The sequence below is a fragment of the Falco peregrinus genome, chromosome 2 (assembly GCF_023634155.1).
Source record: "Falco peregrinus isolate bFalPer1 chromosome 2, bFalPer1.pri, whole genome shotgun sequence".
NCBI lineage: Eukaryota > Metazoa > Chordata > Aves > Falconiformes > Falconidae > Falco > Falco peregrinus.
Window position 1 is genome coordinate 122,949,822 of NC_073722.1, and position 25,007 is coordinate 122,974,828.

General features: G+C 43.7%; 1 protein-coding gene across 5 annotated transcripts in view; it reads right to left on the reverse strand.

Moving 5' to 3' along the window:
• Positions 1-18,814, reverse strand: part of TEX2 (testis expressed 2) — a 54,783-nt gene extending 35,969 nt beyond the window's left edge. Inside the window, exons 1-2 of one of the 5 annotated variants that reach the window (XM_055794163.1) lie at positions 18,657-18,808; positions 17,908-18,037 (exon numbers count right to left, since the gene is read on the reverse strand). Coding sequence is in view for 2 of the 5 variants with exons in the window: in XM_055794160.1 (XP_055650135.1) it covers positions 18,155-18,245 (91 nt within the window). In the remaining 3 variants the exon portion in view is untranslated. Of the gene's footprint in view, positions 1-3,700; positions 3,862-14,474; positions 14,663-17,907; positions 18,038-18,154; positions 18,335-18,656 lie in introns of those variants that run through there. The other 4 variants (XM_055794162.1, XM_055794160.1, XM_027786840.2 and 1 more) reach the window with 4 other exon arrangements.
• Positions 18,815-25,007: the final 6,193 nt, after the last annotated feature.

Genomic DNA, 25,007 nt, shown 5'->3' on the forward strand with positions numbered 1-25,007 from the left:
ATTCCTTTCCCCCAAAGGTCTGAACTTTGGATGCTTTTGCAGGGTGGAACGAGAGAGCTGCCACTTCCAGTTCTTACATTAAGGCACTGCACCCCCATCACCCACATAACAGCAGTTTATAATCCTCACCTACAAGCATTGCTTTTAAAGCGCTACAACAACAAGAGACAGCAAACCAGGCCAACAGTGCAATACTGTCTATTCCCAGGCAGCCTGCCCCACTGGGCGGCCAGGCAGTGTGGCACAGGAGCTGAGGACGGGCTTTTACCCAGATGACAAGAAGTCCCCACCACGCCGTGACGCAGGGGCTGACAGACAGGGACACCCCGGGAGAGACCAGGTGTTGGGCAGTGCTGCGTCGGGTCAGGCCATGACACCCTCTGCAACATGTGCCCTTATCTACACGAGGAATGACTAATTGGGAATGTTTACAGCAACAGCCAAGCAAGCAACCCATCCTTTTGCCCAGCAGCATAAACAGCCTTCTCCAGGAGTGCAAACCCTCTTCCTTTTCCCTGCAGCGGACAAACCCACACCCCACCCTACATGGGGTGACAGAAGAGCTACAGAAGATTGTACATTAACACACAGGACCACCCTAATGCATTAAGCCACTGTTCCCAAACCAGGCTAGAAGCATGCCAAATCGTCCTGTTTGGGAGTTCCTGCACAAGCCAATGCGATCTGAAATTAGTATTTGCTCTCAGAAATTATAGATTCCACTTCATTTACTAAAGGCCTAGCCAGTATCTTCCTTCCAGCACTGGGAGATATGGAAGGACTGTTGTTATTCTTTATACTTACTTAAAATAAACAGAGCTCTCGGCATCAGATAAAACTTCTGTTAAGAGCTAGAAGCCTTTACTTCAGGTGCTTCAAAACAAAGCACAGTATTATTGATCCTTACCAATGACAGTCTTTATTTAAGAAGTGCTTTATATCATCGGAAGTTTGTATCTCCAATAATCTGCAACCACTACTTTGCCACAGCAGTTGTCTAGAAAGTCAGTTCCCACTTCGCCCAGAACGACCTCACTGAAGCAGAGCGCACAGCTAGCAGGACATTATCAGTCACGTAAATTTCCATCTCCTTCAGCAGATTTATATCATAAGAGACAAAAAATGATACAAAACCCAAATGTCAACATCCTTTCCTATACCCATTCAAATTTCTATGTACGACAAATTAAATTCCCCTGGCATCTCCACAAGCTAATGTATTCCATGGTTAACATCTCTTATTCCTTTTACATCCACTATTCATTACTTCTAAATGAACTACATAGCCAGTGTTGGTAATTACCACCATACAATAGCCCTGCGAGATCTTCGTGTCAGGGATCCAGTTACCTCGCCTGAAGATAATACTTTAAAGCTCACTTTGCAACAAGAGTAAGAAGTTTTGTTTCACCTTTCAAGCTCACAGAACTGGATTTCAGACACAGAAGGAAATCCCAAACCTGTTTTAAATCTAAGCACAGAAATGACAAATTTTATGTCCAGTACTATTAAAAGACTACAGTCCACTGCGTTCAACAGAATTCAACACTAGGACCAGAAGCAAAACAGATGATGCCCCCCACTAGGGGCTATAATATACACACACAGACCTTCCACAGCATGGACCTCTAACGGAGGTCAACCAGGTTATCACAACCAAGCTGGTCAACGGCTAAAATGCCTCCACCAGTTTGTACAAATGCTTTCAAGGTAAGAATAATCCAAATTTAAATAACCAGCGCTTAGGTATGCTTAGGGATACTTAAATGAAAGATCTTAAGATTTTTAAGTATTGTTAATGAGATGATACTTTTAATGAAAAATATAAACCTATCAAAAAGACAAATAAGAGGGCTTGTTTACTGAAGTCTAGGACAGAAACGTCAAGTAAAATTGCAAGGGCAACTAAGGAGTCTTCAAAATTACTGGAATTTTTTTGAAGACAGGCACCGCTAATAAGGTCCTTAATACAAGCCTGTATTTACAATGCTTCAAAAATAATTTTAAAATGGTTTAACATTAGCTAAGCGAGTCTATTCTATATTAACACTTTCCCCAAAGAAAGGTCACCTACCACATTAGTTTCTTTGTCTTCACTGATAAAAGATTAATTGTTATTCTTTCCTAGTCTCCTTCCGTGACACATCACTTACACCAAAAACTTCATAAGGCTGCACTACAACAGTACATTTTGTGTTTGACAAACACAAAAATGTCCAGAAACTCAGAAAAAATTAACTTCTTCCTATTTAATGCTTTTCTGAAGACTGTGACGCGACATTTACAAGAAATTGAACATTTCCCCTAACAGAAAATGAAAAGAATTTAAATCAAGGTTTACAACAAAACAAGGAGTAACTCATAGAACACTGAACAGTGGGCAGAGAAGAGTCACTTTATTTTGCTACATATTGTGACATTTATTCTTTTCAAAAGAACATACAGAAGCACAGAAATGCCAGCTTCCTGCAAAGAGAACGACTCGCAGTTGCAGGACAGGCTCCTCGTCCCTCTGGCACGGTCCCGAGGGGACCCAGCTCCAGCAAAGCAACATGCATCAGCGCTAGGTTAAGACCAGGGCAGCAGCAGCTCCGCTCCAGTGTGAGACAAACCAGCGGCTAGCAGAACATGCCCAGGGTAGCCAGCGCAGGGCTTCCAGGCTGCCAGGGCTGGGAGCTGGAACCTGTCAACGCCAAGGCAAGAAGGACTTCTGCGGTTTGACAAACCTGCTGGCACGCCCAGACAGAGGTTCCTGCCTTGCCATCATATCAGCGTAGCACTCTTCAGTTGCTATAGGTCTAATTTTATTTTTCAACAGAACTGCTTGTGTGAAATTCAAGGGAGAAGCTGGAAGAGTATGGTGCAAGTATCAGTAACGTTAGCTAGAAGCTGAGTCCCAAAACTGGTTCTTAACGTGCAGCTCTTCAAGAACTCAATTTCAACAAAACCTCCACTAACGGTTGTTTCCCAATGAACTGCAATACTACTGGTGAAGCTCCTCAATACCCCGAGTATTATAAGTGTTAGTAAACCACTGTGAAAAGAACTGTTCTAACGGGAAAGAGCTGCTTTTACCATATAGTCAACTCATAAACTACAATACATCTTTTTCCAGATTACTCACTTTCAGTAACTATTCCTCTGCTCTTTGCAGTAGATTCAAACTGCACCAGAGTGTAATTTCATTAAAGAACATTTACACCCAGTGGGCACATAGAGAACAAATAAAAATTCTAGCACATTATACTTTCTTCATTCACATGTTCGCCTCCTATGAACTACTTTATTCTTCTTTATTTATCACTCATAATTGCAAGCAACAAGTAGCATCATTTCCTTCCAACACACTCAACATTAAACAGTTCAAAGGGATCTTTTACTTTACTAGTTCCCCAATTCCCACAACAGAACAAAACAAAATAATAACAAAACTACAACCAAATCCCCTCTCCCTCCCTCCATCACAGATTTTGGAGATTTAGTCATTTCCTCTATCATGTACTGCTGTCTTTAAGAAGTAGGTTCAAATACTTATTTTTCCAGGTAAGTAGTTGCTGGCATCAAAATTACCCCAAAAAACTAATTTGGTCGTGGGTGGGATGAGGAATGCCTCAGAAAAACAAAGGTTTACAGACTTAGATCTGAAACTGCTGCCGTAAGGGATTTAGAAATAAACGCATTAAAACCAGAGCATACTCACAGATGGAGAGGCAAACTTTTGTCACAGTCTAAAGCCAGCTTTTTCCACTTTCCTCTTCTTAAACTGCTACACTACAATGGCTGAAGCACTCTCTTCAGAGTCACTCTTACACGCCAAAGGGGAGTAAAAAAACCACTGGTTCATTAGCAATCCTGAGCAATAAATATATAACTGCTGCATTTGTTCTCTTCTGAAAGGGAGGAAAGACTAAATCAGAATTTGCAGGTGCTGCAGAAGTTCTGCATCTCGACAGAAAACATTTTATTATTACAGAAATAAAACATCAAAAGCTTACTCAAAAAATTACGTCCTATCAAGAGGGTAAATGGTGAGGTGGCATATAAAACTATGTAGCATTGTAACTCTCTCTTATCTTGGTGGAAAGGAAAAAAAAAAATCAAGTTGTCATTAATCTGATGAAAGATTATCTAAAACCTCTGTGGATTAGTCCACAGCTGAAAATGCTGTCCACATAACTGATTAAATGAAAGGTCACTATACAATCTTTAGGGGAAATTTTGACAGAGTGACTTATAGAAAAACATGTTTCCAAAATGAAGTAAAATAAGCTGCCTTGAATCCTAAATTAAAAAAGGCTTATCAGAAGTGTATTACAGGCTCATTTTTCCCAACAATTCAAATGCACATCAATAGGTAAAACTGCCTACAGGTAGCAAGTGAGCCTTCCAGGATTTTTTTATTATTATTTTTTTGTTAACAGTTGCGTTCATTTCACTAAAAAAAAATAATATCAGGCAATATTCACAGCAACCGCGAAGTTAAAACAACTATCGTATACCTTCATATGAAAACAGCAAAAAAGATATTAAAAATATGCTTGTCCACATGAAGTTTAACACAGACGAGCAGCACCACTTAATAACTCAAACTCTAGGTCCCCATGTAAAATGTAGTTATGAAAGATCTTTAAAAAAAGGAATGGAATCCACAGATTTACAAACCATACTCCATAGGTATCTAAAGAGGTAATTTTTTTCAAAATATTTGTCATGATTCATCAAATATTCTATTTCATATATACAACCTTCATTCTAATTTCATGTTTTGTAGAGGATTAGCATGGAAGGTGCTGCTTCAAGGCTTTTTTACCCAACAGGACAAAACATAGTACACAATTAATAGTTTCCTTATTTCTGAGAGATGTTTTCAACATTAGAGAAAGGGGTATTCTCTGGTTTAACTAAAAAAGACTAAAGCATTTAATACTTGAAAGTATTTAGCTTTGGACCAAGCATGTATCCCTAAGCAGCGAGGTAGTACCTCTTAAAAAAATAACAAACAAAAAACCAAAACCCAAAAAACCACAGAACCATGATGGACCAGTGATGCCGCATATTCCACACCATCACAATGGCAGAGCAGGGAAGAGGCACAAGGGGTGGGGAATCTTTCCACTCAACCTCGCACACACCAGCTCAAACAAGTGGAGTAGCTTTGCAACACTGCACGACACTCCACGAGCCCTCTTCTCTACCAGCAAAGTCCTTACAGCTTCATTGTCTGCAGGACTTTTTGCCACCCTGCAGTGCCACACGCCTGTGAATGCACCTTCGCAGGCGTATTGGGAATGGATGGGTCAACACGTTTCAGCTAAGACAGACGTCTATGCTGTCGTCTGCGGGCTACTCACACTGACGTCTGCTGGGTTTCTACCAAGGTAACCTCAGCCAGAAGCAGCACGTTATCTCCAGCTCTTCCAACTCAGCCACGTCATTGCTGCTGCCTTTACAACCATGCCAGACCCTGTGAGAAATGCAAGAAATACAGAATTCCCAGAGAAATGTAGATGACTTCACATGCCTAGTGCCTTGGCATGCCCCAGGCACAATGCAGTCATTATGCCATGATTATCTGCTTTCTGATCTTTCTCATCCTCCAGCTCTGGTGGTACTTGATTTCAACTTTTGGATCCCCAGGCAGTTGGCAACAAAGCAAAACCAGAACAACTAATCAAAGCAAGGCTACTTTCAGAGAGCTTGAACTGTTTATGGGAAGGGGGAGGGCTACACCCGCATTTAATACAAATAAACAAGTATGCATACCTAACTAGAGAGGTAGTTGTACTTCATGTACTACACATGAAAATTAATTAACCTAAGGTACCTGAAAATACATAGCAAGCTACAACTATTAACACAGGGAACTACTGTTAGAGGGCATATTGATTACATTTGCCTCTCATCTACCCAAGGAAAGCAAAAAGCGCCTTTGATAAATGCAGAAAATGCATTCCAGATAGAAAAGAATAAGATTTTTCAGAAGTTTTTGCAAGCACAATCCCCAACTGGGTCCAAAGGACCGAAAAGCTTAGGGAAAGGTCAATAAATAGGACTTCGTAACATTCAACTCTTTGCAGAGTTGCATTCCAGTCTGACTTTTAGGTTGAATTACTTTTGTCCCACCACTTCTCAGACTGTTCTGCAAGGTTTCTTAAAAGAATTGCTCCCAGCACTCAGAGGCAGTCCCACCAGCAGCTCTGTGCCATTCATTCCGCAGTCTTGCCTGTCGTTCGGTTCCATGAAAAATTAATGGAGAAAGGTATCGCCAGCATTCCCTACCACCTGGAAACTGCAAAGGCAAGAAACGTAAATCAGCACCACATGAACAAAAAAGCTCTTCATGATCTGATTTTGGAAGGAAATGGCTTATGGACTACATTTCCAGACTCCTCAAAGCCCTGAGCAGGTAACCACGTTATTTTGAGTTTTATTATTATTAGGAGGGTGAGAAAAATTTTGCTTTAACTTGCCTCACTGAAGAGTAGTGTTCACACAGCACTTTGGACAAGTAAGACCGTACAGAATCACTGACTCCTTAAGACGGCAATAGCAAAGACTAAGAGATGAGTTAAACCAGCTGAAAAATCACACGTCCCATCTTATGCTAGCAAGAAACATGCAGAGATCATAAACCACTAACAACAGCTTCTATGCTTTAAATTCCTTTAACTTCCAATTCATAGAAGGATAACAAAATGTAAAGTCAACTCTGAAGAAACCTTGTCCTAAGAATAGCAGGAAAACAAAATGTCAAACTTGAAATAGGCAAGTACCAGACATTTCTCTCTGCTTAAGGCAACATTCATCTCATTTCATTCAGATTTATGTCCAGCTCAAATACCTAGAAACCAAAATGCAAGAGTTCAGCAGCACTGTAGCTTTCCAACTGGATGATGCAGTATAGAATGATGGGGACAGGAGAACATCCAAGATACCAAAGTTTTCCCAAGACTGAAACAGAACCTAGACAGCCTTTTAACAACCCAAATTTTTCCCATGCTAAAGACAAAATTTTGGCTTGTAAAACAAAAAAAAAAAACACAACCAAAAAACCCAACCAAACAAAAAAAAAAAAACCACAAAAAAAGACCCAAAAAACTCCCTGAACAACCAAACACAAACCCAAATGCACAACACAGCAACACTGTTAAACACCACTGAGCAAAGCTATTAAGTGAGGCTTAATTAAAACCATTAGGACAGACAACCCAGACTTTCCCAGCTTCCCAACTCACTATCAAGACATAAGGGGTCTTGGGTATTTTTCAACTTGTCTAAAAGCTTTTAGAGCCTTGCAGCCATCATATACATTTCAGTACAGTCTCTCAAAGATTAATTTTGCACTAAAGAGTGGTTTAAGCATTTTGTGATTTAAAATATTGGACTATGAGAGACAGACATGCAAAAAAACCCACTCAAGTGCACAGGGCTGAGGCAACCAAAAAATTCCTAGTCAATCTACTACAGTACATACAAAATCCACAAAAGTATGAATGCAAAAGAAGTAGAAGTATGTGGCAAAAGTATCCACATGTGATCTCATTTCAATTTTTTTTTTCATACAATATTTATAACTGTAAACAATTCAAGGTGTAAACTTACTGACAAGACACCCGCAGGAATCTTCCCTGGACTTTGTTATCCAGAATATGAAAGAGGTGCCTGCCAAACACAGGCTACTAAAATCAAAGCCACTAGCTTGATTTGTATTCTCCTCCATTTCTTGCATTAGACACAGAAGAGAGCAATAGTTAATGGGTCAGTTTAATGTATTAAAGCTTTCTGGTGGTTTGTTGTGTGTTTGGGGTTTTTTTCTCTTTTTTTCCCCCAAGAGCACCTGAGGTAACTCCTGCTTCCAAAAACTGTGATACATTTTAATTGCAACATATGATAGGTCAATCACAGATTGCCTGGCCTTTAACAGCTGCTTTACAGGCTTGACTGTTACTGAAATCAACTGAGTCAGAAAATTCTGAGCACCTCCCACAACATATTTTTCAACCCTAATCGCTAAGAAACTATGGCAGGTAGATACATGAAAGAAAAAAACAGCTTCAACAGCAACCTGAATTAACAGGATCATTTCACATAAAATTAGCTATAAAGATATCACATTTCTCATAAGGAAGAAGAACGTATACTGCGATGACAAAGTGATGTCCTTATGCACCTTAAAGCCCTTTTGTTCACACCCCTCAGCAACAAGAATATGAGAGGATCCTTCCTACTCTGCTTTTCTCTCTCAAAATGTGGGTACTGTTAACACACCTAGAAAGATAATTTGTCACGTCATACTCTCAAAAAAAAAAAAAAAAAAAAGAGAGTAAAGATTAGGAAGACAACGAACAGTGCTCTCTTTTTTTTCTGGCAGCAGGGATCTACCCCAGCATGGTCTTTCACTGTATGAATCAGGCCACAAATGTTAAAAACACAGCACAAAACAATCAAAAAAGCAAAAAACCCAAAGTTCAAGTTGGTTAACAGTTTTCTGAACTCAGTACTCCTTGAAAAGTGTTCTCACTGCCTCTGGTGAGAAGTAGTTTCCAAAGATCAATAATGCAGGAAAGAACACAGCCATTACTCATTACTCATTCTCTCTTAGCTCAGAAAGCAATTATTTGTTTCTGTACAGTATAATTCACTCATACAGCATGCAGACACAGACAGAGATCCTTATCTTAGTGGAAAGTAGACCTGAGGTAGACTAGTACGATGGGACAACATCTGTAAATGAAAATATTCCTCCAGGCCTCTTTAATTCAGAGATGCACATACTAAATTCTGATCAGCTACATATAGAGCTGATGCTCCACGCACACAGATCTACGTTTGCAAATGATAATGTAACTGTCTCCAGGAATTTCATCGGATAACCCCACAGGCTAAAAATTAAAAGGTCAGGAGGTGGGTGTCTTGTGGCAATGCATACCCTAATTGCCCAGTTGCCTGCTGAATTCATAACACAATATGAAAAAAAAAAGATATTAAAAATGTTTTTTACTGAATTTCTAAGAAGAATCCCAGTTCTGCTTTACATTCAAGTAGTATTCATGCAAGCTCTCCACTGTTGTTCTCCTTTGCAGTTATTTCCCTGTAAAAAAGGGCTAAAATCTTTCCTTTCTCATCCTATGATATTTGCTATTCCATACCCAGGTATTATCAGTGTTACAGTTGTCCAGCAAATGCCTTTAGCACTGTAAAAGTTTCTACTATTGCAGACAGAAATTATGTCTATGGTCTCAACTACTTGGTAAAATAGGTAAGAACAAATAAACTCCACTGTATGTGGGTTACATTTTATGCATGCACATCCACAGAAAGAAGTGTCATTAAAGTAGTTTCAAGGAAATTAATTTTAGGTCATCAGTTTTCAGGTGTTGATTTGCTGGGAGATAAAAAGAACTGCAAAAGCCACCAAATGGATTCAAAAGAGCAAAGGGAAATAAGTGTCTTTGAGCCATATCCCGCCTTCTTCAATTACAGCATTATGCAGGCAATTCTAATTTCACGCACGTGGCAATGTTCTTATACACATGCTTAATAAATTCACCACGCATTTGTTTATCAAATAGAGTCATGCAGCTATAGAAGCTCTGAATTACATACAGCGTTAATAAGTTTGTGAGTATATACATACTCACGTCCTCGTACATCACCACCCATCAGAGGCATGGCTGCTTAAGAGAGGCTTTTAATTGCTGAGGGAGGTCAAGTCAGAGAAGCCAAGCCTAGGTGGCAGCTACAGTTGTCCTCCAGGATACAGTGACAAAACCACAATGACTGGCGTGCGAGGAAGCTGCACCCATCCCTCAGAGCCGTCTGCGCCACGCTGTGTGCTACAAGGCTTTAGAGACAAGCCTGCTTGCTCTTTTGGGGAAACTGAAAAACACAGTACAAGTGGAAATCCAGGCATGGGACGGAAATCTTTTCACCTCGCATTCACCACCACACCACGAGACAAGCTCCTCTGTTCAACCAGGGAACAGCCTCCACACCCCCTCAAGAGTTCTCCTGAACTCCATGAGGGAGTCAGAGGTGCGATCCCAACAGTCGGTGCCTTCTTGAACAGTGTGAGACCTGAACGGGTCACACAAACCCGCATTTGTTTGATTTGGGGTACTGGAACAACCCTGAAAAGCCACTGTTCGCACCGTACCTGTTTTGTGACTAGAAAGGAATTCGCAGGACAGTCAACCCATGGCAGTTTTCGCTGGTAAATACACCGCTTAGGGCATCTAGATGCAAAAAGCAGATTTAAAAAAAATAACAACCTGAGAAAGTACTACACCACCACTCATGGTGCAGCACAGTGATTTACTCATTTTTTGTCATTTTAATTGTGAAGTTTCAGCTCAACAGAAAGAATAATAAATGTCTAGCTAGATTTTTTTAAAATCTGGCCAATAAATGAGAAAGCAAGGGCTCAAAAAAAGTTCAATAATCAAAAAACATCCACATCTCAAAACTGCACATCAAAAGAAACCGAGATCCATACAACCAAATATTTATGCTCTTAAATACAACACACCTCTAGAAGAATCTTTTCAGACACTCGCAGAGTTTTCTAAAACTGCTAAGTACAGATCTTCAGCTCACTTATAGCCTCTAGACAGTGTTAAGGCATCTTGGAAAACTCAGCTTGTTGTCATAAAGGGAGTAATTTTGTAATTCAAGGGAACTACAAAACTCGAGATACTTTGCACGCACAGAAAGCTGGTCCTTTCTACAGCCACATCTCTTGTTATTCACTAAAATAACATAAAGAGAATAGTAGCAATTTTTTGCCCCCATAAAAACACCTTTGTAAAGTTGTCACACGTTTGCTCAGAACATTTATTAAAGACCCGGCAAATCCTTTATTTAACTAGCATATTTCTGAGTTGACAGACGTTTCGGATTATCTCCTCCTGAGTTCTTCCCCCTTGTCCCAATTCATTTGTTTAATATTTCAAGTCAAGTTGAAAAGGAAGAAGTGTGAAAGCGATTAGACAAAAAGAACTGCTACTGAGAAAGTCTTGCAAAGATAAGCCTTATCAAACTTCACAGCAGCTACAAACAGGAGAAGAAACGTAGGGATCACTTTCATTTACCACAAAAATACACTTATGTATGCGCCCAAGCCCAAACATTACACAAGAGTATTAGGAAAGAAAGTGAAGCCCCTCCAGGCAACAGAAGTTACAGATACGTATTAAGCAAGCAGAATGGAAATACCCAGCTTGGAAGGCGTCCAGATCAGAAATCTTAATCATGTATTGGCCACTTTGGGGCAAGGGGACAGGAACTAGAGGTGGGAGGTGACCGGTGGGCAGGCAGCGGGGGGTATGGAAAAGCTATGGGAACTCTGCGACTTGGTTGTGAGATTATCATGCCCGGCCTCATCTAGAGGATGCTCCCAGAAACCTGGCAGAGCCCCGTGCAGGCAGGTTCTCAATACTCAGAAGTTTCAGAAGAAAAGGAAACACAACACACTGCAACTAAAGTCAACAGGCAGAGCACACCAAACTTAGATGACAACTTTCACTGTCTGCCTTTAGTATCACAAGCAGTATTTCCTAATGAAGCTACCACAGTCACAAGTGTCTGAGCATGACTATCTCCCTTCTTAAATAAGAAGCCTTATTTTTTGAGCCTGTCTGGGCTCATAAAAGAGACATTTTTATTTCCTCTGTCTTAATCCAGACCTCCAGCAAAACAAAACTCTCTTTGCAGCTCTCTAACTTCAGACTGGAACTTCATTGCAGCTCACAACAGCCTGTGCCTACGTTTCATCCTCTGGCATCTGCTTTGAAATTCCCAGCATGAAAGGACACCGTAGCTTGGTTTGTGCTTATATTTTTGCACCCTAATTCATAACTGAAGTATACTTGAAACAAAACACATGAAATCCAGAGTAAGATCTAGAGTCTTACAGCTTTCAGTACTACTAAAACCCAATACTGCAATGTTTCAGACTCAAAACATCTCTTTTAGAAGAGATCCCCAGTTCCTGAATATGCATTTTCATACTCTTTTAAGCAATCCTCTTTCAAGCTTGACCATCCCCATCTTCTCACAGCTTCAGGACAGCAATCCCACATTGACAGGGTAAGTGGTCCAGGACATGCAATACGTTCACCAGCACTAAGGGACACTCTTCTGCAATGTTCCTGTCATCCAACACCAGTGGGGTCAGAGACCACAACAGTTTACAAACCACAGGGACACTAGGTAATGAATATTAAAGCCCAGTTCAAATGACGATTCATTTGTGCTACTCTCCTGGCTTTTATGAGAAAACACCACTGTTTAAGTATGTTTTATTGATCTTCTGTTATCCTTTGTCCATCAGTCACCTAGTCTTTTAGAACACTAACTTAAAAGCTGTGCTATATTATTGATTTGGACTTTGCACAGCAGAACAACACACCTTGCCGTCTGGAAAGGAGACAGTTAAATAGGAAAGAAAGCACACTGAGAGCTCAGAATTTTGAGAAGCAGCAAGGAAAGACAGGCAAGATCAGAGAATAAACCCTTTTTTACTACTATATTCTTTCTCATGTCTCTCCAAAGACACTTAACAATTGGCTTCATCAGAGACAATAGTTCTGAGTATCCAGAGAAAAAAGATGACTGGTAAATAACCCAACACCTTAGAACTCCTATCCTCGCAGGGGGTGAAGCTGGAAGAAAGAACACCTGCAAAACTGACAGAGATTACTGCACACTGCCGATATTTCAGCCACTCTAATCTTCTCTGTTGTCAAAACTTGCTCCTCTGCTTCCTGTTTCCTGGGATTTCCAATGGGGAAAGACTAGCCTTGGCTAACACAGAAGTCTCTCAGCAACTCCTCTCAGATGCCTTAATTGAGTAATTTCAACTTAAGGCACTTGCTTTTTATTTTCCAGAGATACTGGTTGTCAAGGTCTCCATTAAAGAAAATGGTGATGCAGGCAAATACTGCATTACAGAACTGGTCTGACTGCAAGTCCTACACTAGATGGGGCATATGGTTACTATGCTTGCCAAAAAGAGGGGATTTTGCTCTGTAAGCATACTCAAAACTCATGAAACTAAAGTTAGCGTAAGGCAGCCTCCAGTGCAAAGTTACTCCAGTAAAGGACTTGTGTGAAAGAACCTAAGTATCATCTTAGAAGACTTAAAATTTCATTTGCCAAGTAGGTACCTTTGGACCTACACAACTCTATTCACTTCCAGTTCCTCAGAAGAAGACAATACTTAGGTGCTGAGTCTCCGGGTAGTTAAATCTTCATCCTCACAACGCTCCCAAGTGACCAGGCGCACAGAGGCTAAGGCTGCTGGGTGAAGTTAAACGTTTCTAGCCAACATGCAATCTTCATGTTTTGTTGGCTCTGGCTGGAAATGGGATCTTGATCGATAATTATTAACTTTCTGCCTTCAACCTTCTGGGCTTGTCATGATAACAGAAGCTTAAAAAAAAAGTTAAGCTGTCCAAGGACAGATCATTCACAGTTCTGCCAACAGTGGGGCGTATATTTTTATGACACAATAACTGGGACTGTCCCTACACATCCAGAAGAGAAGCTGAATTCAACCCCTTTATTACAAAAAAAAAAAAAAAAAAACCCACCACAACAGACCCTTTACTTTGTGAATCTGAACCATTTACCACAATTCTCTACAACAATGAAACAAGTGGCACACTTTTTTTAAAAAAATCAGCAATCAACAACAGCTTTACACATGCCATAACGATATGCACCAGTGCACTGAAGGAATAAACACAGAATGGGGAGTACTAACTGATAATCCTAAAGCTTTCACTATTTACCTTAGTGCCTCTGAAGGGCTTCCAAGTTGCTCTTACACTAGAGAGAGATTTCGCAAGGACAACTCTCTACTTTGCCATTTTGCCTTTGCTCCCTAAATGTTAAATACTGCTTTTCCTCAAGCTAGGATTGTGTTACTCAGCTGAATTTAGAAAAATTGTTCCCAGTCTGCACGTATCTTCAAAACTGCAGTTTCCATCCCAGTCTGCAATAAGAAAAGATTTTGCAAATACAAGCCTATTTCTGTATTCTATGTCTGTTTCCAGTATGCCTAATGACGGTGCTGCCTCCCCTACAGACCTGCACAATAGAGGCATGAAGCAACAACAGAAAACACTTGGAAACAGTGAAGCAACAATAGAAAATACTCAAGACAACTGTCACTGTGTCACAAATTTTACCAATTTCCAAAAAATACAACATCCAGACAGGAAATAGCATATCTGAGACAGCAAGAGACATCAACAAAAAGATCCCAAGCATGAAGAAGCCTGGCAGACCTGGAGTGTGTGTGTTGTTTCCCACCAGCCGACTCTCAGAAGAGTCCTCCAGAGGACCTCTTCAAACAATAACTTTAAAAAAAAATAATTCCTGCCTAACCTAGTTGAGCAATCTCATTTCTCCTCCTCTCCTTCACATCCCTTCCTTCCCTCAACACTAACACTTAATTCCACAGCACATACCAGTTGTTTGCGTACTTCTCAGAACAGGGACCCAGCTTTCCACTAGGAAGAAATAGCACAAGATGTCCATGCCTTCACATCAGGATGGTTTGAGAACCATGAAGATGGACCACTCTGCTTGCTTCATCACTTTGCCGGAGTCCTTTCTCCCACCATATTGAGCCGTGCATTCTCCTAATCACCAGCATTGAAGGATTTTTATGTGGCATACTGACAAATCTCTATCATAAAACAAAAGGGAGATGAAGATGGAACTACGGTAATTAAACATCCTGTTTCAACAGTATAGTGTACCAGAAACCACATATCTGGTACACAGAACGTAGCATTTCCTATCTTCAAGTACACTGCTAAAAAACAAAACTAAAAGCCCACAGAAGATCTTCCTTTACAGAATACACACTCCCCTTGAAAAGCTGATTAGCATGGTTTCTGTAAATCCACAGACAAGATGCTTTTTGCACTACATCACATTGTGAATGTAGTGATTTTCATCTCAAACTGCAAACTGTTTTCTTAACTTTGGTGAGCTACAGCCATATGAGCTGCAGGTGTTGGTAAGAAAGAAGAGACTACTCAGTGTGAGCAAGCCTTCAAGTAAACTTAGCTTTGTAAAATTCACAAAGAGGTTAAAAAATCTGAAAAACACTAATAACCAATCAAAAATGGCACTTGGAATAGGAGTTTTTTCTGTACACAACAGGTAGTGAAGAAGATAGTTAGACTGCAGGAATCAATAAAGATACTACTAAACTGCTCTCCACCAAATTCTCTTGTCTCTCCTTTGTCATGTTGCCTTTAAAAAGCTTAATAATTGTATTATTAATGCGCTGAAATCACTGCCTGTCCATATTGTGTCACCATTTCCTTCATTTAGTCATCTGTTGTCTCCTGAAATACAAGCTCTTCAGAGAAGAGAGCATCTTTCCCCATCCTTGTACAGCACCTTGGAAAACAGCAAGTGTTTCATGAATAAGGTTCCTAAGATGTCACATGCTAGTGCAAATACGTTGTTCTCCCCAGAAACAAAAGTGAAAGTTTAACATCAACAACTTACTTGCTTATTACCTGGAATGTTAAAATCTGACAAATATGTTGGCCCTGCAAGTAGCTCGGGAGTTACTTTTATGCTTGTCATTTCTGCTCTGTAACTGCTGTAGAATCCAAACAAAATCTATATGGGAAGAGACCTCTGGAAGTAGTCAGGTCCAACCTCTTGCTCAAAGCAGAGTCAACTTCTAGCCTTACATCAAGGAGAGGACACCAGGAATAAGGTCAGCTGTAGGAGCATTGCAAGTCTTGTTCTGTCAGAGAACTTGGGCCATCAGCGCAAGACAGTATGTCAAAGTTTAGACTTTGTATGGAGACCTTTCTTCAACCAGGTCTCTCGCCAGATAGCGGGCACAAAGCCAACACTGCCTTACTTCACCCCCTCATTTACCCCCTAATGCTGCATTCTTCAGCTGTCCCGAGACGCAGCATTGTCCTCCCAGTATTTCACTGTTCTACCGTCCTTCCTCCCTCTTGAAGTTACAACACATCCTTTCTAGCATCCCCTTTCATTACCTAGAGTAAGAAAAGTCATTGTTCATCCTCTTTACTGGGCACACACGGCAGCCTTACACATTTCCAGAGTTCATTTCTACTCTGAATACATTACATTTCTTCTAATACCAAGACACAAAAGGTCACAGTATTAACTCTTCTCTTTACTTCTCTAATCTCTAAGCCTATATTACACTCTTATTTTCCAACATACATTGTCATCTGATTGTTTCACTTAGGGCAGCAAGGGCCTCCGGAACACGGTATCTTTGTTCAAGAGTGTTTTAGAGCACACTGAATTAACATTACTGTGGACATCTGATACCAATTTCTAGCTTACCAAAGCAAAAGAACAGAAATCCAGAGGTTTGAAGGATTTTTCCAAGCTCCAAGAACGTGTTTAAGACCAGAATTAAGACCAACCTCTTCTACTCTCTTGAAACCTACAATTTATCCCAATAAACAGCGCTTATTTTTCTTGGGCTCCTGGGCAGGTATCAGCTACACTCTGCGCACTCAGCACCACAGTTTACTCACCTCATGGGCCATGCGCAGGCTAAAGCTCTGTCCTTCACACCGCACGGAGAACAGGGCAGGGGAACAACAGCACATGACACACATCCTTACGTATGTTCCCTGCCATGCTTGTGACGGGTCACTCGCATGCTCACACAACATAAGGTTGGTGGCCTTTCAGACATACTACGAGAGAAGTCTTCTGATTTCATCTAATGGATTTGGTCGAGTTCACACAGAAAGAGGAGGTTAGACCCGCGCAGCTGCCACATCTACCAACTAAGAAGCTGTTTGAATACAACAATGCATCTGTGCAGACCTCTAGCTACACAATTTTGAATTCATTTCAGTTACACTAACCTCTTATTTACTAGGTAAGTTTCCTTATCTCCCATTACTTTGTTTACACACCTAACACAACAGGGAAATTACTGGCACTATATAGTCTGTCTAGGTTTCCTGCTCCACATTCTTTACTTTGTAAAACAGTTGTCCTCAAGTTCTTTAGTTAGAAACAACTAAGCTTTTGCTATTAATATTTGAAACTACTAAACGTCGTTCCCATGCAAAAAGAACTATGCAATTAATATATACTTTACTGAGCTGTATCCTTCTAAAAGTTTTCACTTTGGATTTCATTAACTGATTTTCTTTTCTGAAATAAAAGCAAGGTATGTAATTTAAAGAAGTTCTTTGCATGGACCAAAAGCAAAGTTCACAAGAGGAGTACTCAGAGAAATGCAATTCACAGGGGACACCCTACCCCAGGGGAGTTCAGTGTAAAAAGAGCACAAAACTACCTTTTTAGTCTTTTGCTCAAGAGAGAAAGCGCCTTACCCTGCCCTGCCTTAGAAATGCTACCTCAGACCTCAGCATCTACTATTACTGTGCCACCCACAACAGAACAGCTTGTTGGATCAGCTTCGAAGTCAATCAGAACAGTAACCTCTCATGAAAAAAGAACATGATGTGAGAGTCCTTAAAAGTCAATTCTGACATCCAAAACATTAGCTTGCTTTCTTTTGCTTAAGTTACAAGTGCTTTTACCTCTAGTTCAGCACATTTTCAATTCAGAGGAAAGTGAAACAGGGCACTCAGTCAAACTGCCTGAATTTTATTCAGTTTAGGAATGTGACATTGTTTTAAAATTTAAGAAAAAACCAAAACAAACATCTTCTTGTAAAAAGATATGCCCCCAAGGCTGCGACCCTGCCTTCTTCCCCCCCTCCTGGGTTATGCGGGCAAGATCCTCTTGAAAGAGGAGTTGTGCGAGCACACAGGAGTATGACAAAGCATCTTAACAGGCGATAATCTTACAACACCGAAGTCTCACACTGATTTATCTCCCAGTTCCAATATGACAGCGACATACAGAAGTTTAGCTCAGGCTCGGCCGTCCAGCGAAGCCCCCGCACCCCGGGCGGCTGCGGGCAGACACGCACGGCGGGGAGCTGGGCACGGGCGTTCGGGAGGAACTTCAGCGCACACGGGCTGACACTGGGCTGCAAGAGGGGCAAAATGCAAATGACACCGAGGGTGACAAGGGAAGCAGCAGCTAGAGGCACGACAGCGAGGGCAAGGGAGAAGGAAACAAGCTCAGGAGACAGAAAAGCTCTCGCCTTTGACACCAGCAGCCAGCTGGAATCCTCCCCCCCGCTCCGGCCAGAACAAGCACTCCCGCCGCTGCCCTGCTGCTGCTTGTTCAGGCATCGCTGCTGCTCCCGCCGCGCTGCTGCCGAACTGCACCCCCCGGCAAGGCTCCGGCGCCGTTACACCCGTGCGGGGGAAAGAGCTCCCGCCCGCCCGGCCGTGCCCAGTGGCACAAACCAACCCGCACCGGCCCGGCCCGCCCGGCGGCAGCTCCCGCAACCGCGGGCCCGCCCGACCACCGCCGGCCGGCCCCACAGCACCGCCCGCCGCCGCCCCCCCTGCCCTAGGCCCGGCCCGCCGATGCCGGACGCCCCTTCCCGCCAGCCCGAGAGCGGCGGGGGGCCCCGGGCTCCCGCTCCTCACGCCGGGCGCTGCGGCGGCGCTTCCCGCCCCGGCGGGCGCGGCCAGGAGCGCGGGCGCTGCCCGGAGCGGGCCGAGGCGGCGCGGCGCGGCCCGCCCTGCCTCGCTTACCTTAGCGGCGGCTCATGGCACTGCCCGACGCGGCCCCGGCGTCCCCCGGCCCGCGCCACCCGCGCCGCGCCGGGCGGCAGCAGGGGGAGGAGAGGCGGCGGGGCTGCCCGGCGCCGCCAATCCGGGCCCCGCGGTGGGCCGGGCCTGCCGGAGCCGCCGCAGCGCCGGCCGGAGGGGTGGGGCGGGGCGCGGGCGGCCTGAGGCGGGCTGCGGCCTGGGCCGGGCGGGCGGCGCGGCGGCTCGGTCCGTCAGGCGGGCGGCGGGCTGGCCCGCTCCCTCAAGGGGGCGGCGGGGGCGGCGGGCTGGCCCGCTCCCTCAGGGGGGCGGCGGGCTGGCCCGCTCCCTCAGGGGGGCGGCGGGGGCGGCGGGCTGACCCGCTCCCTCAGGCGGGCGGCCCGCCGCCAAAGTTTCGGGCGGCCGGTGAGGGGCGACGCCTCCCTAAGGCAAGGAGCCGCTCGGGGATCGGTTAAACGGGCAGCGCGGGGGCCGCGACATCCTGTCCCCTCCCGGCCGCCGGACGGGCCCCCACGCAGAGCCGGTGCCCCGCGGGCCGCGTGCCGGTCCCGCCGCGGCGGGTGTCACCGCCCGTTCCCCGGCAGCCGGTCCCGGGCGGGCCCCGCAGGATGCGGGTGTGCCAGCGGGCAGAGCGGAGCTGGCGGGCACCACAGCGTTACAGAGGGGCAAACGCTCCCTGCCGCCCAGCCCGGCCTTATCCTGGGAACGTGTCCTGTCAGGGGCCACTGCAGCTACCCTTCCTATTCCCCAGTTTGCGGCAGACTGAGGGGAAAAAAATGGATTCTCTGTCAAAAGGCTGCTTGCCCAGTAATGGTCTCGGGCAATAAATTACAGCCTTGCCACTGCTTTTACCCTTCGCTTAATTGCTCTTGCTTCTGGAGACAGTTACTAATGAGATCACATCCACGCTGGGTCAGAGCCGTGGCGGCCCCAGCGCCCAGGTGTCTTTAGCTGCCCCGTGGATTAATTTGGCTGTGTCAATTCCCTTTGCTTTAACAATTTCAGTTTGAATTAAAACATGAAGGATTCTACGAGGTCTTTCAGACGCTATTTCACACCGGTGCTCAATGTACAATACTTTATGAGGTGATGAGGCACAAGTTAATGTATTTACTAGCCAACATTTAATGGGAGACGTGAGCGCAATTCAAATTGCTCCAAACTAGCTAATGCAAAGAGTTAAATATATAATACTGATTTTCAAATAATTTACTATCTTATCTACAGCTCTAGCTCAGCCAAGGTTTGGGGTCCTGTTACACTAGGCGTTATGTATGCAGTAGATGGTAGGTTTTGCAGTCTGGCTAAAAAGTAGGTGCAGGTAGCACTCATCCTGCTTTTCTCTTTACTTTTCAGGGACAACTCGGTGCTTGTGGAAGTGAATTATTACCAGGCGTCTTGGAGTTCTTCAGCGCTTTTAGTAACTGTTTTTAAAACCAGGGTTCCTGCATGTAACTGTGAAACCAGAGGTACTGGGAGTGGTCAGCACCCGGCAAAATCTGTTTCAGTAAGGAAAGGCCTGAGCTCACCCAACGGAGGGCTGAATCCTTCCAGCTGTTGGATGTCCGAGCACTAAGCTTAGCAGTCTTAAGTCTCCCTGAGCTGAAGGAACCCAACAAAAGACTGCATTGTGTGAGCATCACTGCATCACCTTTTATTTCTTATGCAGTCTTTTTTTAATTTTTAAAAAGACAACATTGTATTTTAGATGCATGTACAAGTGTATGCAATCATCTAGGATATGATTCCTTTCATAGCTGTCATTGTATGTAGGCAGACCTCTGAATCATTATACAAAGCTGATGTTAATGTTTCCAAAGTCTAAAGATAAGATAACGGGTGTTTTCTTAACAGCAGGTTTTCACCACAGGAAAGAGACTGTGACTGGGGGGTTGGTTTTAGCTGTGTTAAACGACAAACAATTCACTAGAATTTCTGAAGCTTTTTCTCCCCTCTATCTGCACCTGACTTAGGCAACATAAGGCCTAAAAGGCCTGACCTCAAAAGGAATATTTTTGCACCTGAAGTTAGGTGCTCAGCAGAGGCTTCTTCCATAGAGCAATAGATGCTGAGCAAAGGCTGGAGTCAGCCTGCCAGCCACAAGCTGTCTGACCCCGTTACCTGCCTCTGAGCTTTGTGGTGTATATGGCCTCTTGAGAATCCTCTTCTAAAGGCAAGTCCTGATCAGATGGCAGAGGGAAGAAGGAATAATCTCTGAGTTTTTGAATCATTCAGTGCCGTAAGAGTACATCCTTTTGTTGGATAATTTATCTTCCCACCCATCCTACGAGAAGACAAGAGAATAAAGTAAAATGCCTATTTATTTTTAATATTTCAGTGTCCTGTGTATAAATATGCAGTCAGTCTGAGAAACAACAGGCGTGCAAGTTCTAGAAATAGGTATCTATAGTCAGGAGCTGCTTTTGAAAAAAATTACTTCAATCTTTTGGACTATGTGAGGGAGACATTTAAATGTCTTTTAAAAGCAGTGCTTCAGCAGGCTGTAAAATAAGAAGTAATATTTCTCTCCCAGAGCTACTGTGAGGCTCAGTTCATTTCTCTGTAATGCCCCCATCAGAACTTCACAGCTCAGGACAGTTTAAAGCTTGTACTTTTGTGAGAAAATAACATTACATGAGATATGGGTTTCCACATGGTTTTCACAAAATTCTCATTGCCGTCAGACCTCCTGGGGAAGACCCGAGAACCGCAGGACAGGCCCGCTTGTGGCTGTGTGCTGAGCAGCTTTAAAACAAATGAGGCAGCAGCTGCGCCTGAACATGTGAATCTTGGCATGCATGGGTTTGTGTATACCAGAACAGCTTTACTGTTACTTTGTTTGTTTGTTATCTGTACAATGTGAAATGCAATGGAAAGAGGCTTAGCATGGAAAAAACAAGTCCCCCAGCCCACTCAATGTGTACAGCAACCCAACAAGCCCTTGTAAGGCCAGAGCTTCCCAGTGGGCTTCAGCTGGTTCCAGCTGCAGGTATGGAGGAGAGTGTGAACTTCCCAAATGCCACACTCCTTCCACAGTGCTTGTGTGCCTATCTTGTGCTTGTCAAACACCAATACAATAGCGGCTTCAGCACCTCCCAATTCTTTCCCTGCCCAACCTTTGGATCTGAATTCTGTAAGCCGCAGATCTGCCCACCTTGGCCTCCGACTCGTCACTTCTCCCACCCACTGACCCCAGCCCCGGACCAGCAGTGCTGCTGCCCAGCTTCCCAGTGCCACAGAGGAGCACAGCCAGGGCATGCCCTCCCTGAGAGCCTCCCCGGGCAGCTCGCTGAGCCTAGCTCCAACCCTGCATTTAACCCCCCCCCAGGGACCTGCAGAAGCTCTGAGCTCTTGTTGCTTCCTGTGCTGAAGCACATTATTCGGGGTGGGGATGTGTTTGTATTGCTGCTTCATTTTTCAAGCTGAGCTGAGGATAGATCCTCTCCTCATCTGACCTTGTGATCTTCCCCCTTTCCCTCTCTCACTTTTTTTTTTTTAATGTATTAAAGGTTTCTAGATTGCCAAGTGTCTGTGGAGAAATGGCTCTATACTACTCCTCACATCAAGTTTTTGCACACACTCACAGAAGACACATTTCCAGAGCCAGAGGAGATTCTAACTGCCAGCTGTGGGCTAATGGACTTGGTACACAGGCAACAGCACAGCCTCTCCCATGGCTACCAGGGGGGCAAGTGGATCCACAGGACAGGTTAAAACAAGGTCAGCAGGACGTGCAGAGCTAGAACCGTGCTGCCAAGGTGACATCCAGAGGCAGACCTATTCCCAGGGAAGGTGCTTTGCAATGCAGCTTAGGCCATTTTGAATGCTGTGAATGTGCACTGGTTTCTCTCAGGCCTGCGAAACCTTCTTGATGCTCCTCACACAAGCTTATCTCCCTCCCTGACACCGAATCCAGGTAGGGAAAATGACTGGTGCATACCTATAGCAGTGACGCCATCCATCTCTGGGGAAGAGGTGAGTCCATATGCCATGCAGAATAGCCACGTGCACACTGCCAAAGTCACATGAAGGTTATAAGAGCTGGTATCTGTATTTCAGTGTACCTGGCAAATGCACAAAACTCTAAAAGCCTGAAATTTGATCTGCACATGATGGAGAAGTCAATACCCCTCCCTCCACAGAGACCTTTGTGAGTTAGAATATATGCTGGCTGAGTGCTGGAGCGCTCCAGAGTGCAACTCTGACAAAATACAAAACTGGGGGAAGATATGGGGATACCATGGCACTATTCTGCATTTTGTCTGTGCAGGCATTACACCAGAAATCCTTGACAAAAATATCAGATGCTACAGACAATTTTCTATTAATCAGGAAAAGCAAAGCACAAAATAAACAGCATGTGTCCTGACCTTTTAGTTGCCGAATGATTCACCTATTTTAAATCTACAAGTAAATTTAGTACTCCTGATACAGAACAGCTGAAGCTACATATTTAAACCAGGCACATACACTGCAACTTTTCCACATGGACAGCTCTACTACAGAAGCATTAACACCAGCCAGCTGTACCCTTCTTCTCTTGCCTGGACAGATGCTAAGGTTCTACACTGATGTGCTTAATTTAAATGGTTTATGAGGGGAAAAGAACATTGACTATAGACTAGCAATGAACAGCAACCTTCAGATCCAGAACTCCAAACCAACTGTCCAATATTCAGGAGGAGCTAGGTCCGTAATGTTCTTGAGGGGGGAGAAGCAGAACGTATGGTCAGGTCATCTATGATGGTTTTATTGTCTCTTGTGTTCGCAGAGAAAGTCAGAAAAATTAATCCGCATTAATAACAAGTGTGACTTGAAAGTGGCTGCTGAAGTTACACTGGAGTCCTGCATGAGTGCTGTTACTCAGAATTAGGGGCCTTCATTTGATTTAGCTTTCTTCAGTTTTAGAATGAAGTACACTAAATCAGATTAATGCCACTTAATTCTGAATGTGAGTATCTGCATACGGTTTAATAGAATTTAACTAATCAAGTTTAAAAGATAATTCAGGTAAGGTTTTCTGAGTGATCCCTTCGAGGGAAGACTCACATCAATAGACTTAATGGGAATTGTTCCTGGATCGTGCTGGCGCGATGTCAAAACACCACTATCATAAAAACAGCAACATCTTGCTCAAATGCCTTTGTTCTGAGAGCATTAACACCTGATCCAGAGCTGAATGTATACCTGGTAAAACAGAATCAGAAATTGCAGCATGCAGTGAATTCTTAGTTACAAAAGGGATAAAAAACACTGCAGAGACTTTGGTTTCTCCAGCTGAGATGCAGAACTGGAATAGATGGACCCCCGGTCAGGGCAATTCCCACATTCTGAAGGTGTAAACAACATGCATTGTTTTCATAAGGCCGATATCATTTAGGCTGTTGTGCAGGCCTAGACAGTGTAACTTCAAACCTGAATGTTGCTAGAACCTTTATTTGCATGGACTTTGCCAAGGAGTCAGGAACTGCAATCTCTGTGACAGCAGTTAGCAGCCTTTAGCTGAGCAGTAGCATCATAGTGGCCCCTATCCATTTATCATAGGATAATCCCAATTGTCTATGCCCGTCAGTCCAGCACTGTGGAATACATCAGCGGCAAAGACTTCTTTTAAATGGGGCAAGTCAGACACGGAGCTTTGCTGACGAGGCTGGGCTTAATGAGAACACGAAGGTGCAGTTCCACCCCGGAACAAACAAGAGCACAGCTTTGACAGCAAACACAGGGTTGACATTTTCCCATGCTAAAGAACTGCCTCTGAGAGAGCATTCAGTACTTGTCCATTCACACAAAATGATCACAGCAAAGATTCAGTCCTTCCCTTCCAATTCAGTCCTTCACAACCAAGCAAAACCACCAGTGACAGCTCCATCCTGACCCATTTCTCTAACCAATTTGGACCCAGCCTCCGAAGCCAAATGTTCTCAGTGCCTCCACAACTGAATTCTTGTTCTGGACTTTGCATTTTCCTTCTTTCAAATAATATTACCTGGACAGCACTTGAGGATGAAGACCTCAGCACAGACACATATTAAAGAACATCTCACTGTGCTAATCATTCAGGTGGCTAAATAAGGAATCTGTGGACAGGCACATCTGAGGTAGACGTCGAATGTGAGGCACTGAGAATAATCTGCTGAGCTTCACTTTAGCGACCTGGGTGCGTAATGCCGTTTCCAAGCCTGCCCAGCTGCCCTGACCCTCCTGCTCAGCTTCCACAGCCATCTTATATTGCTACCAACTGCAAATGGCATCACACTGTGCAGGGCAACATCTGCCTCCGTATGACCTTGGGTTTTTTTCATATGTCGGAGCTGTTCCCTGTTGTTCAAGAGT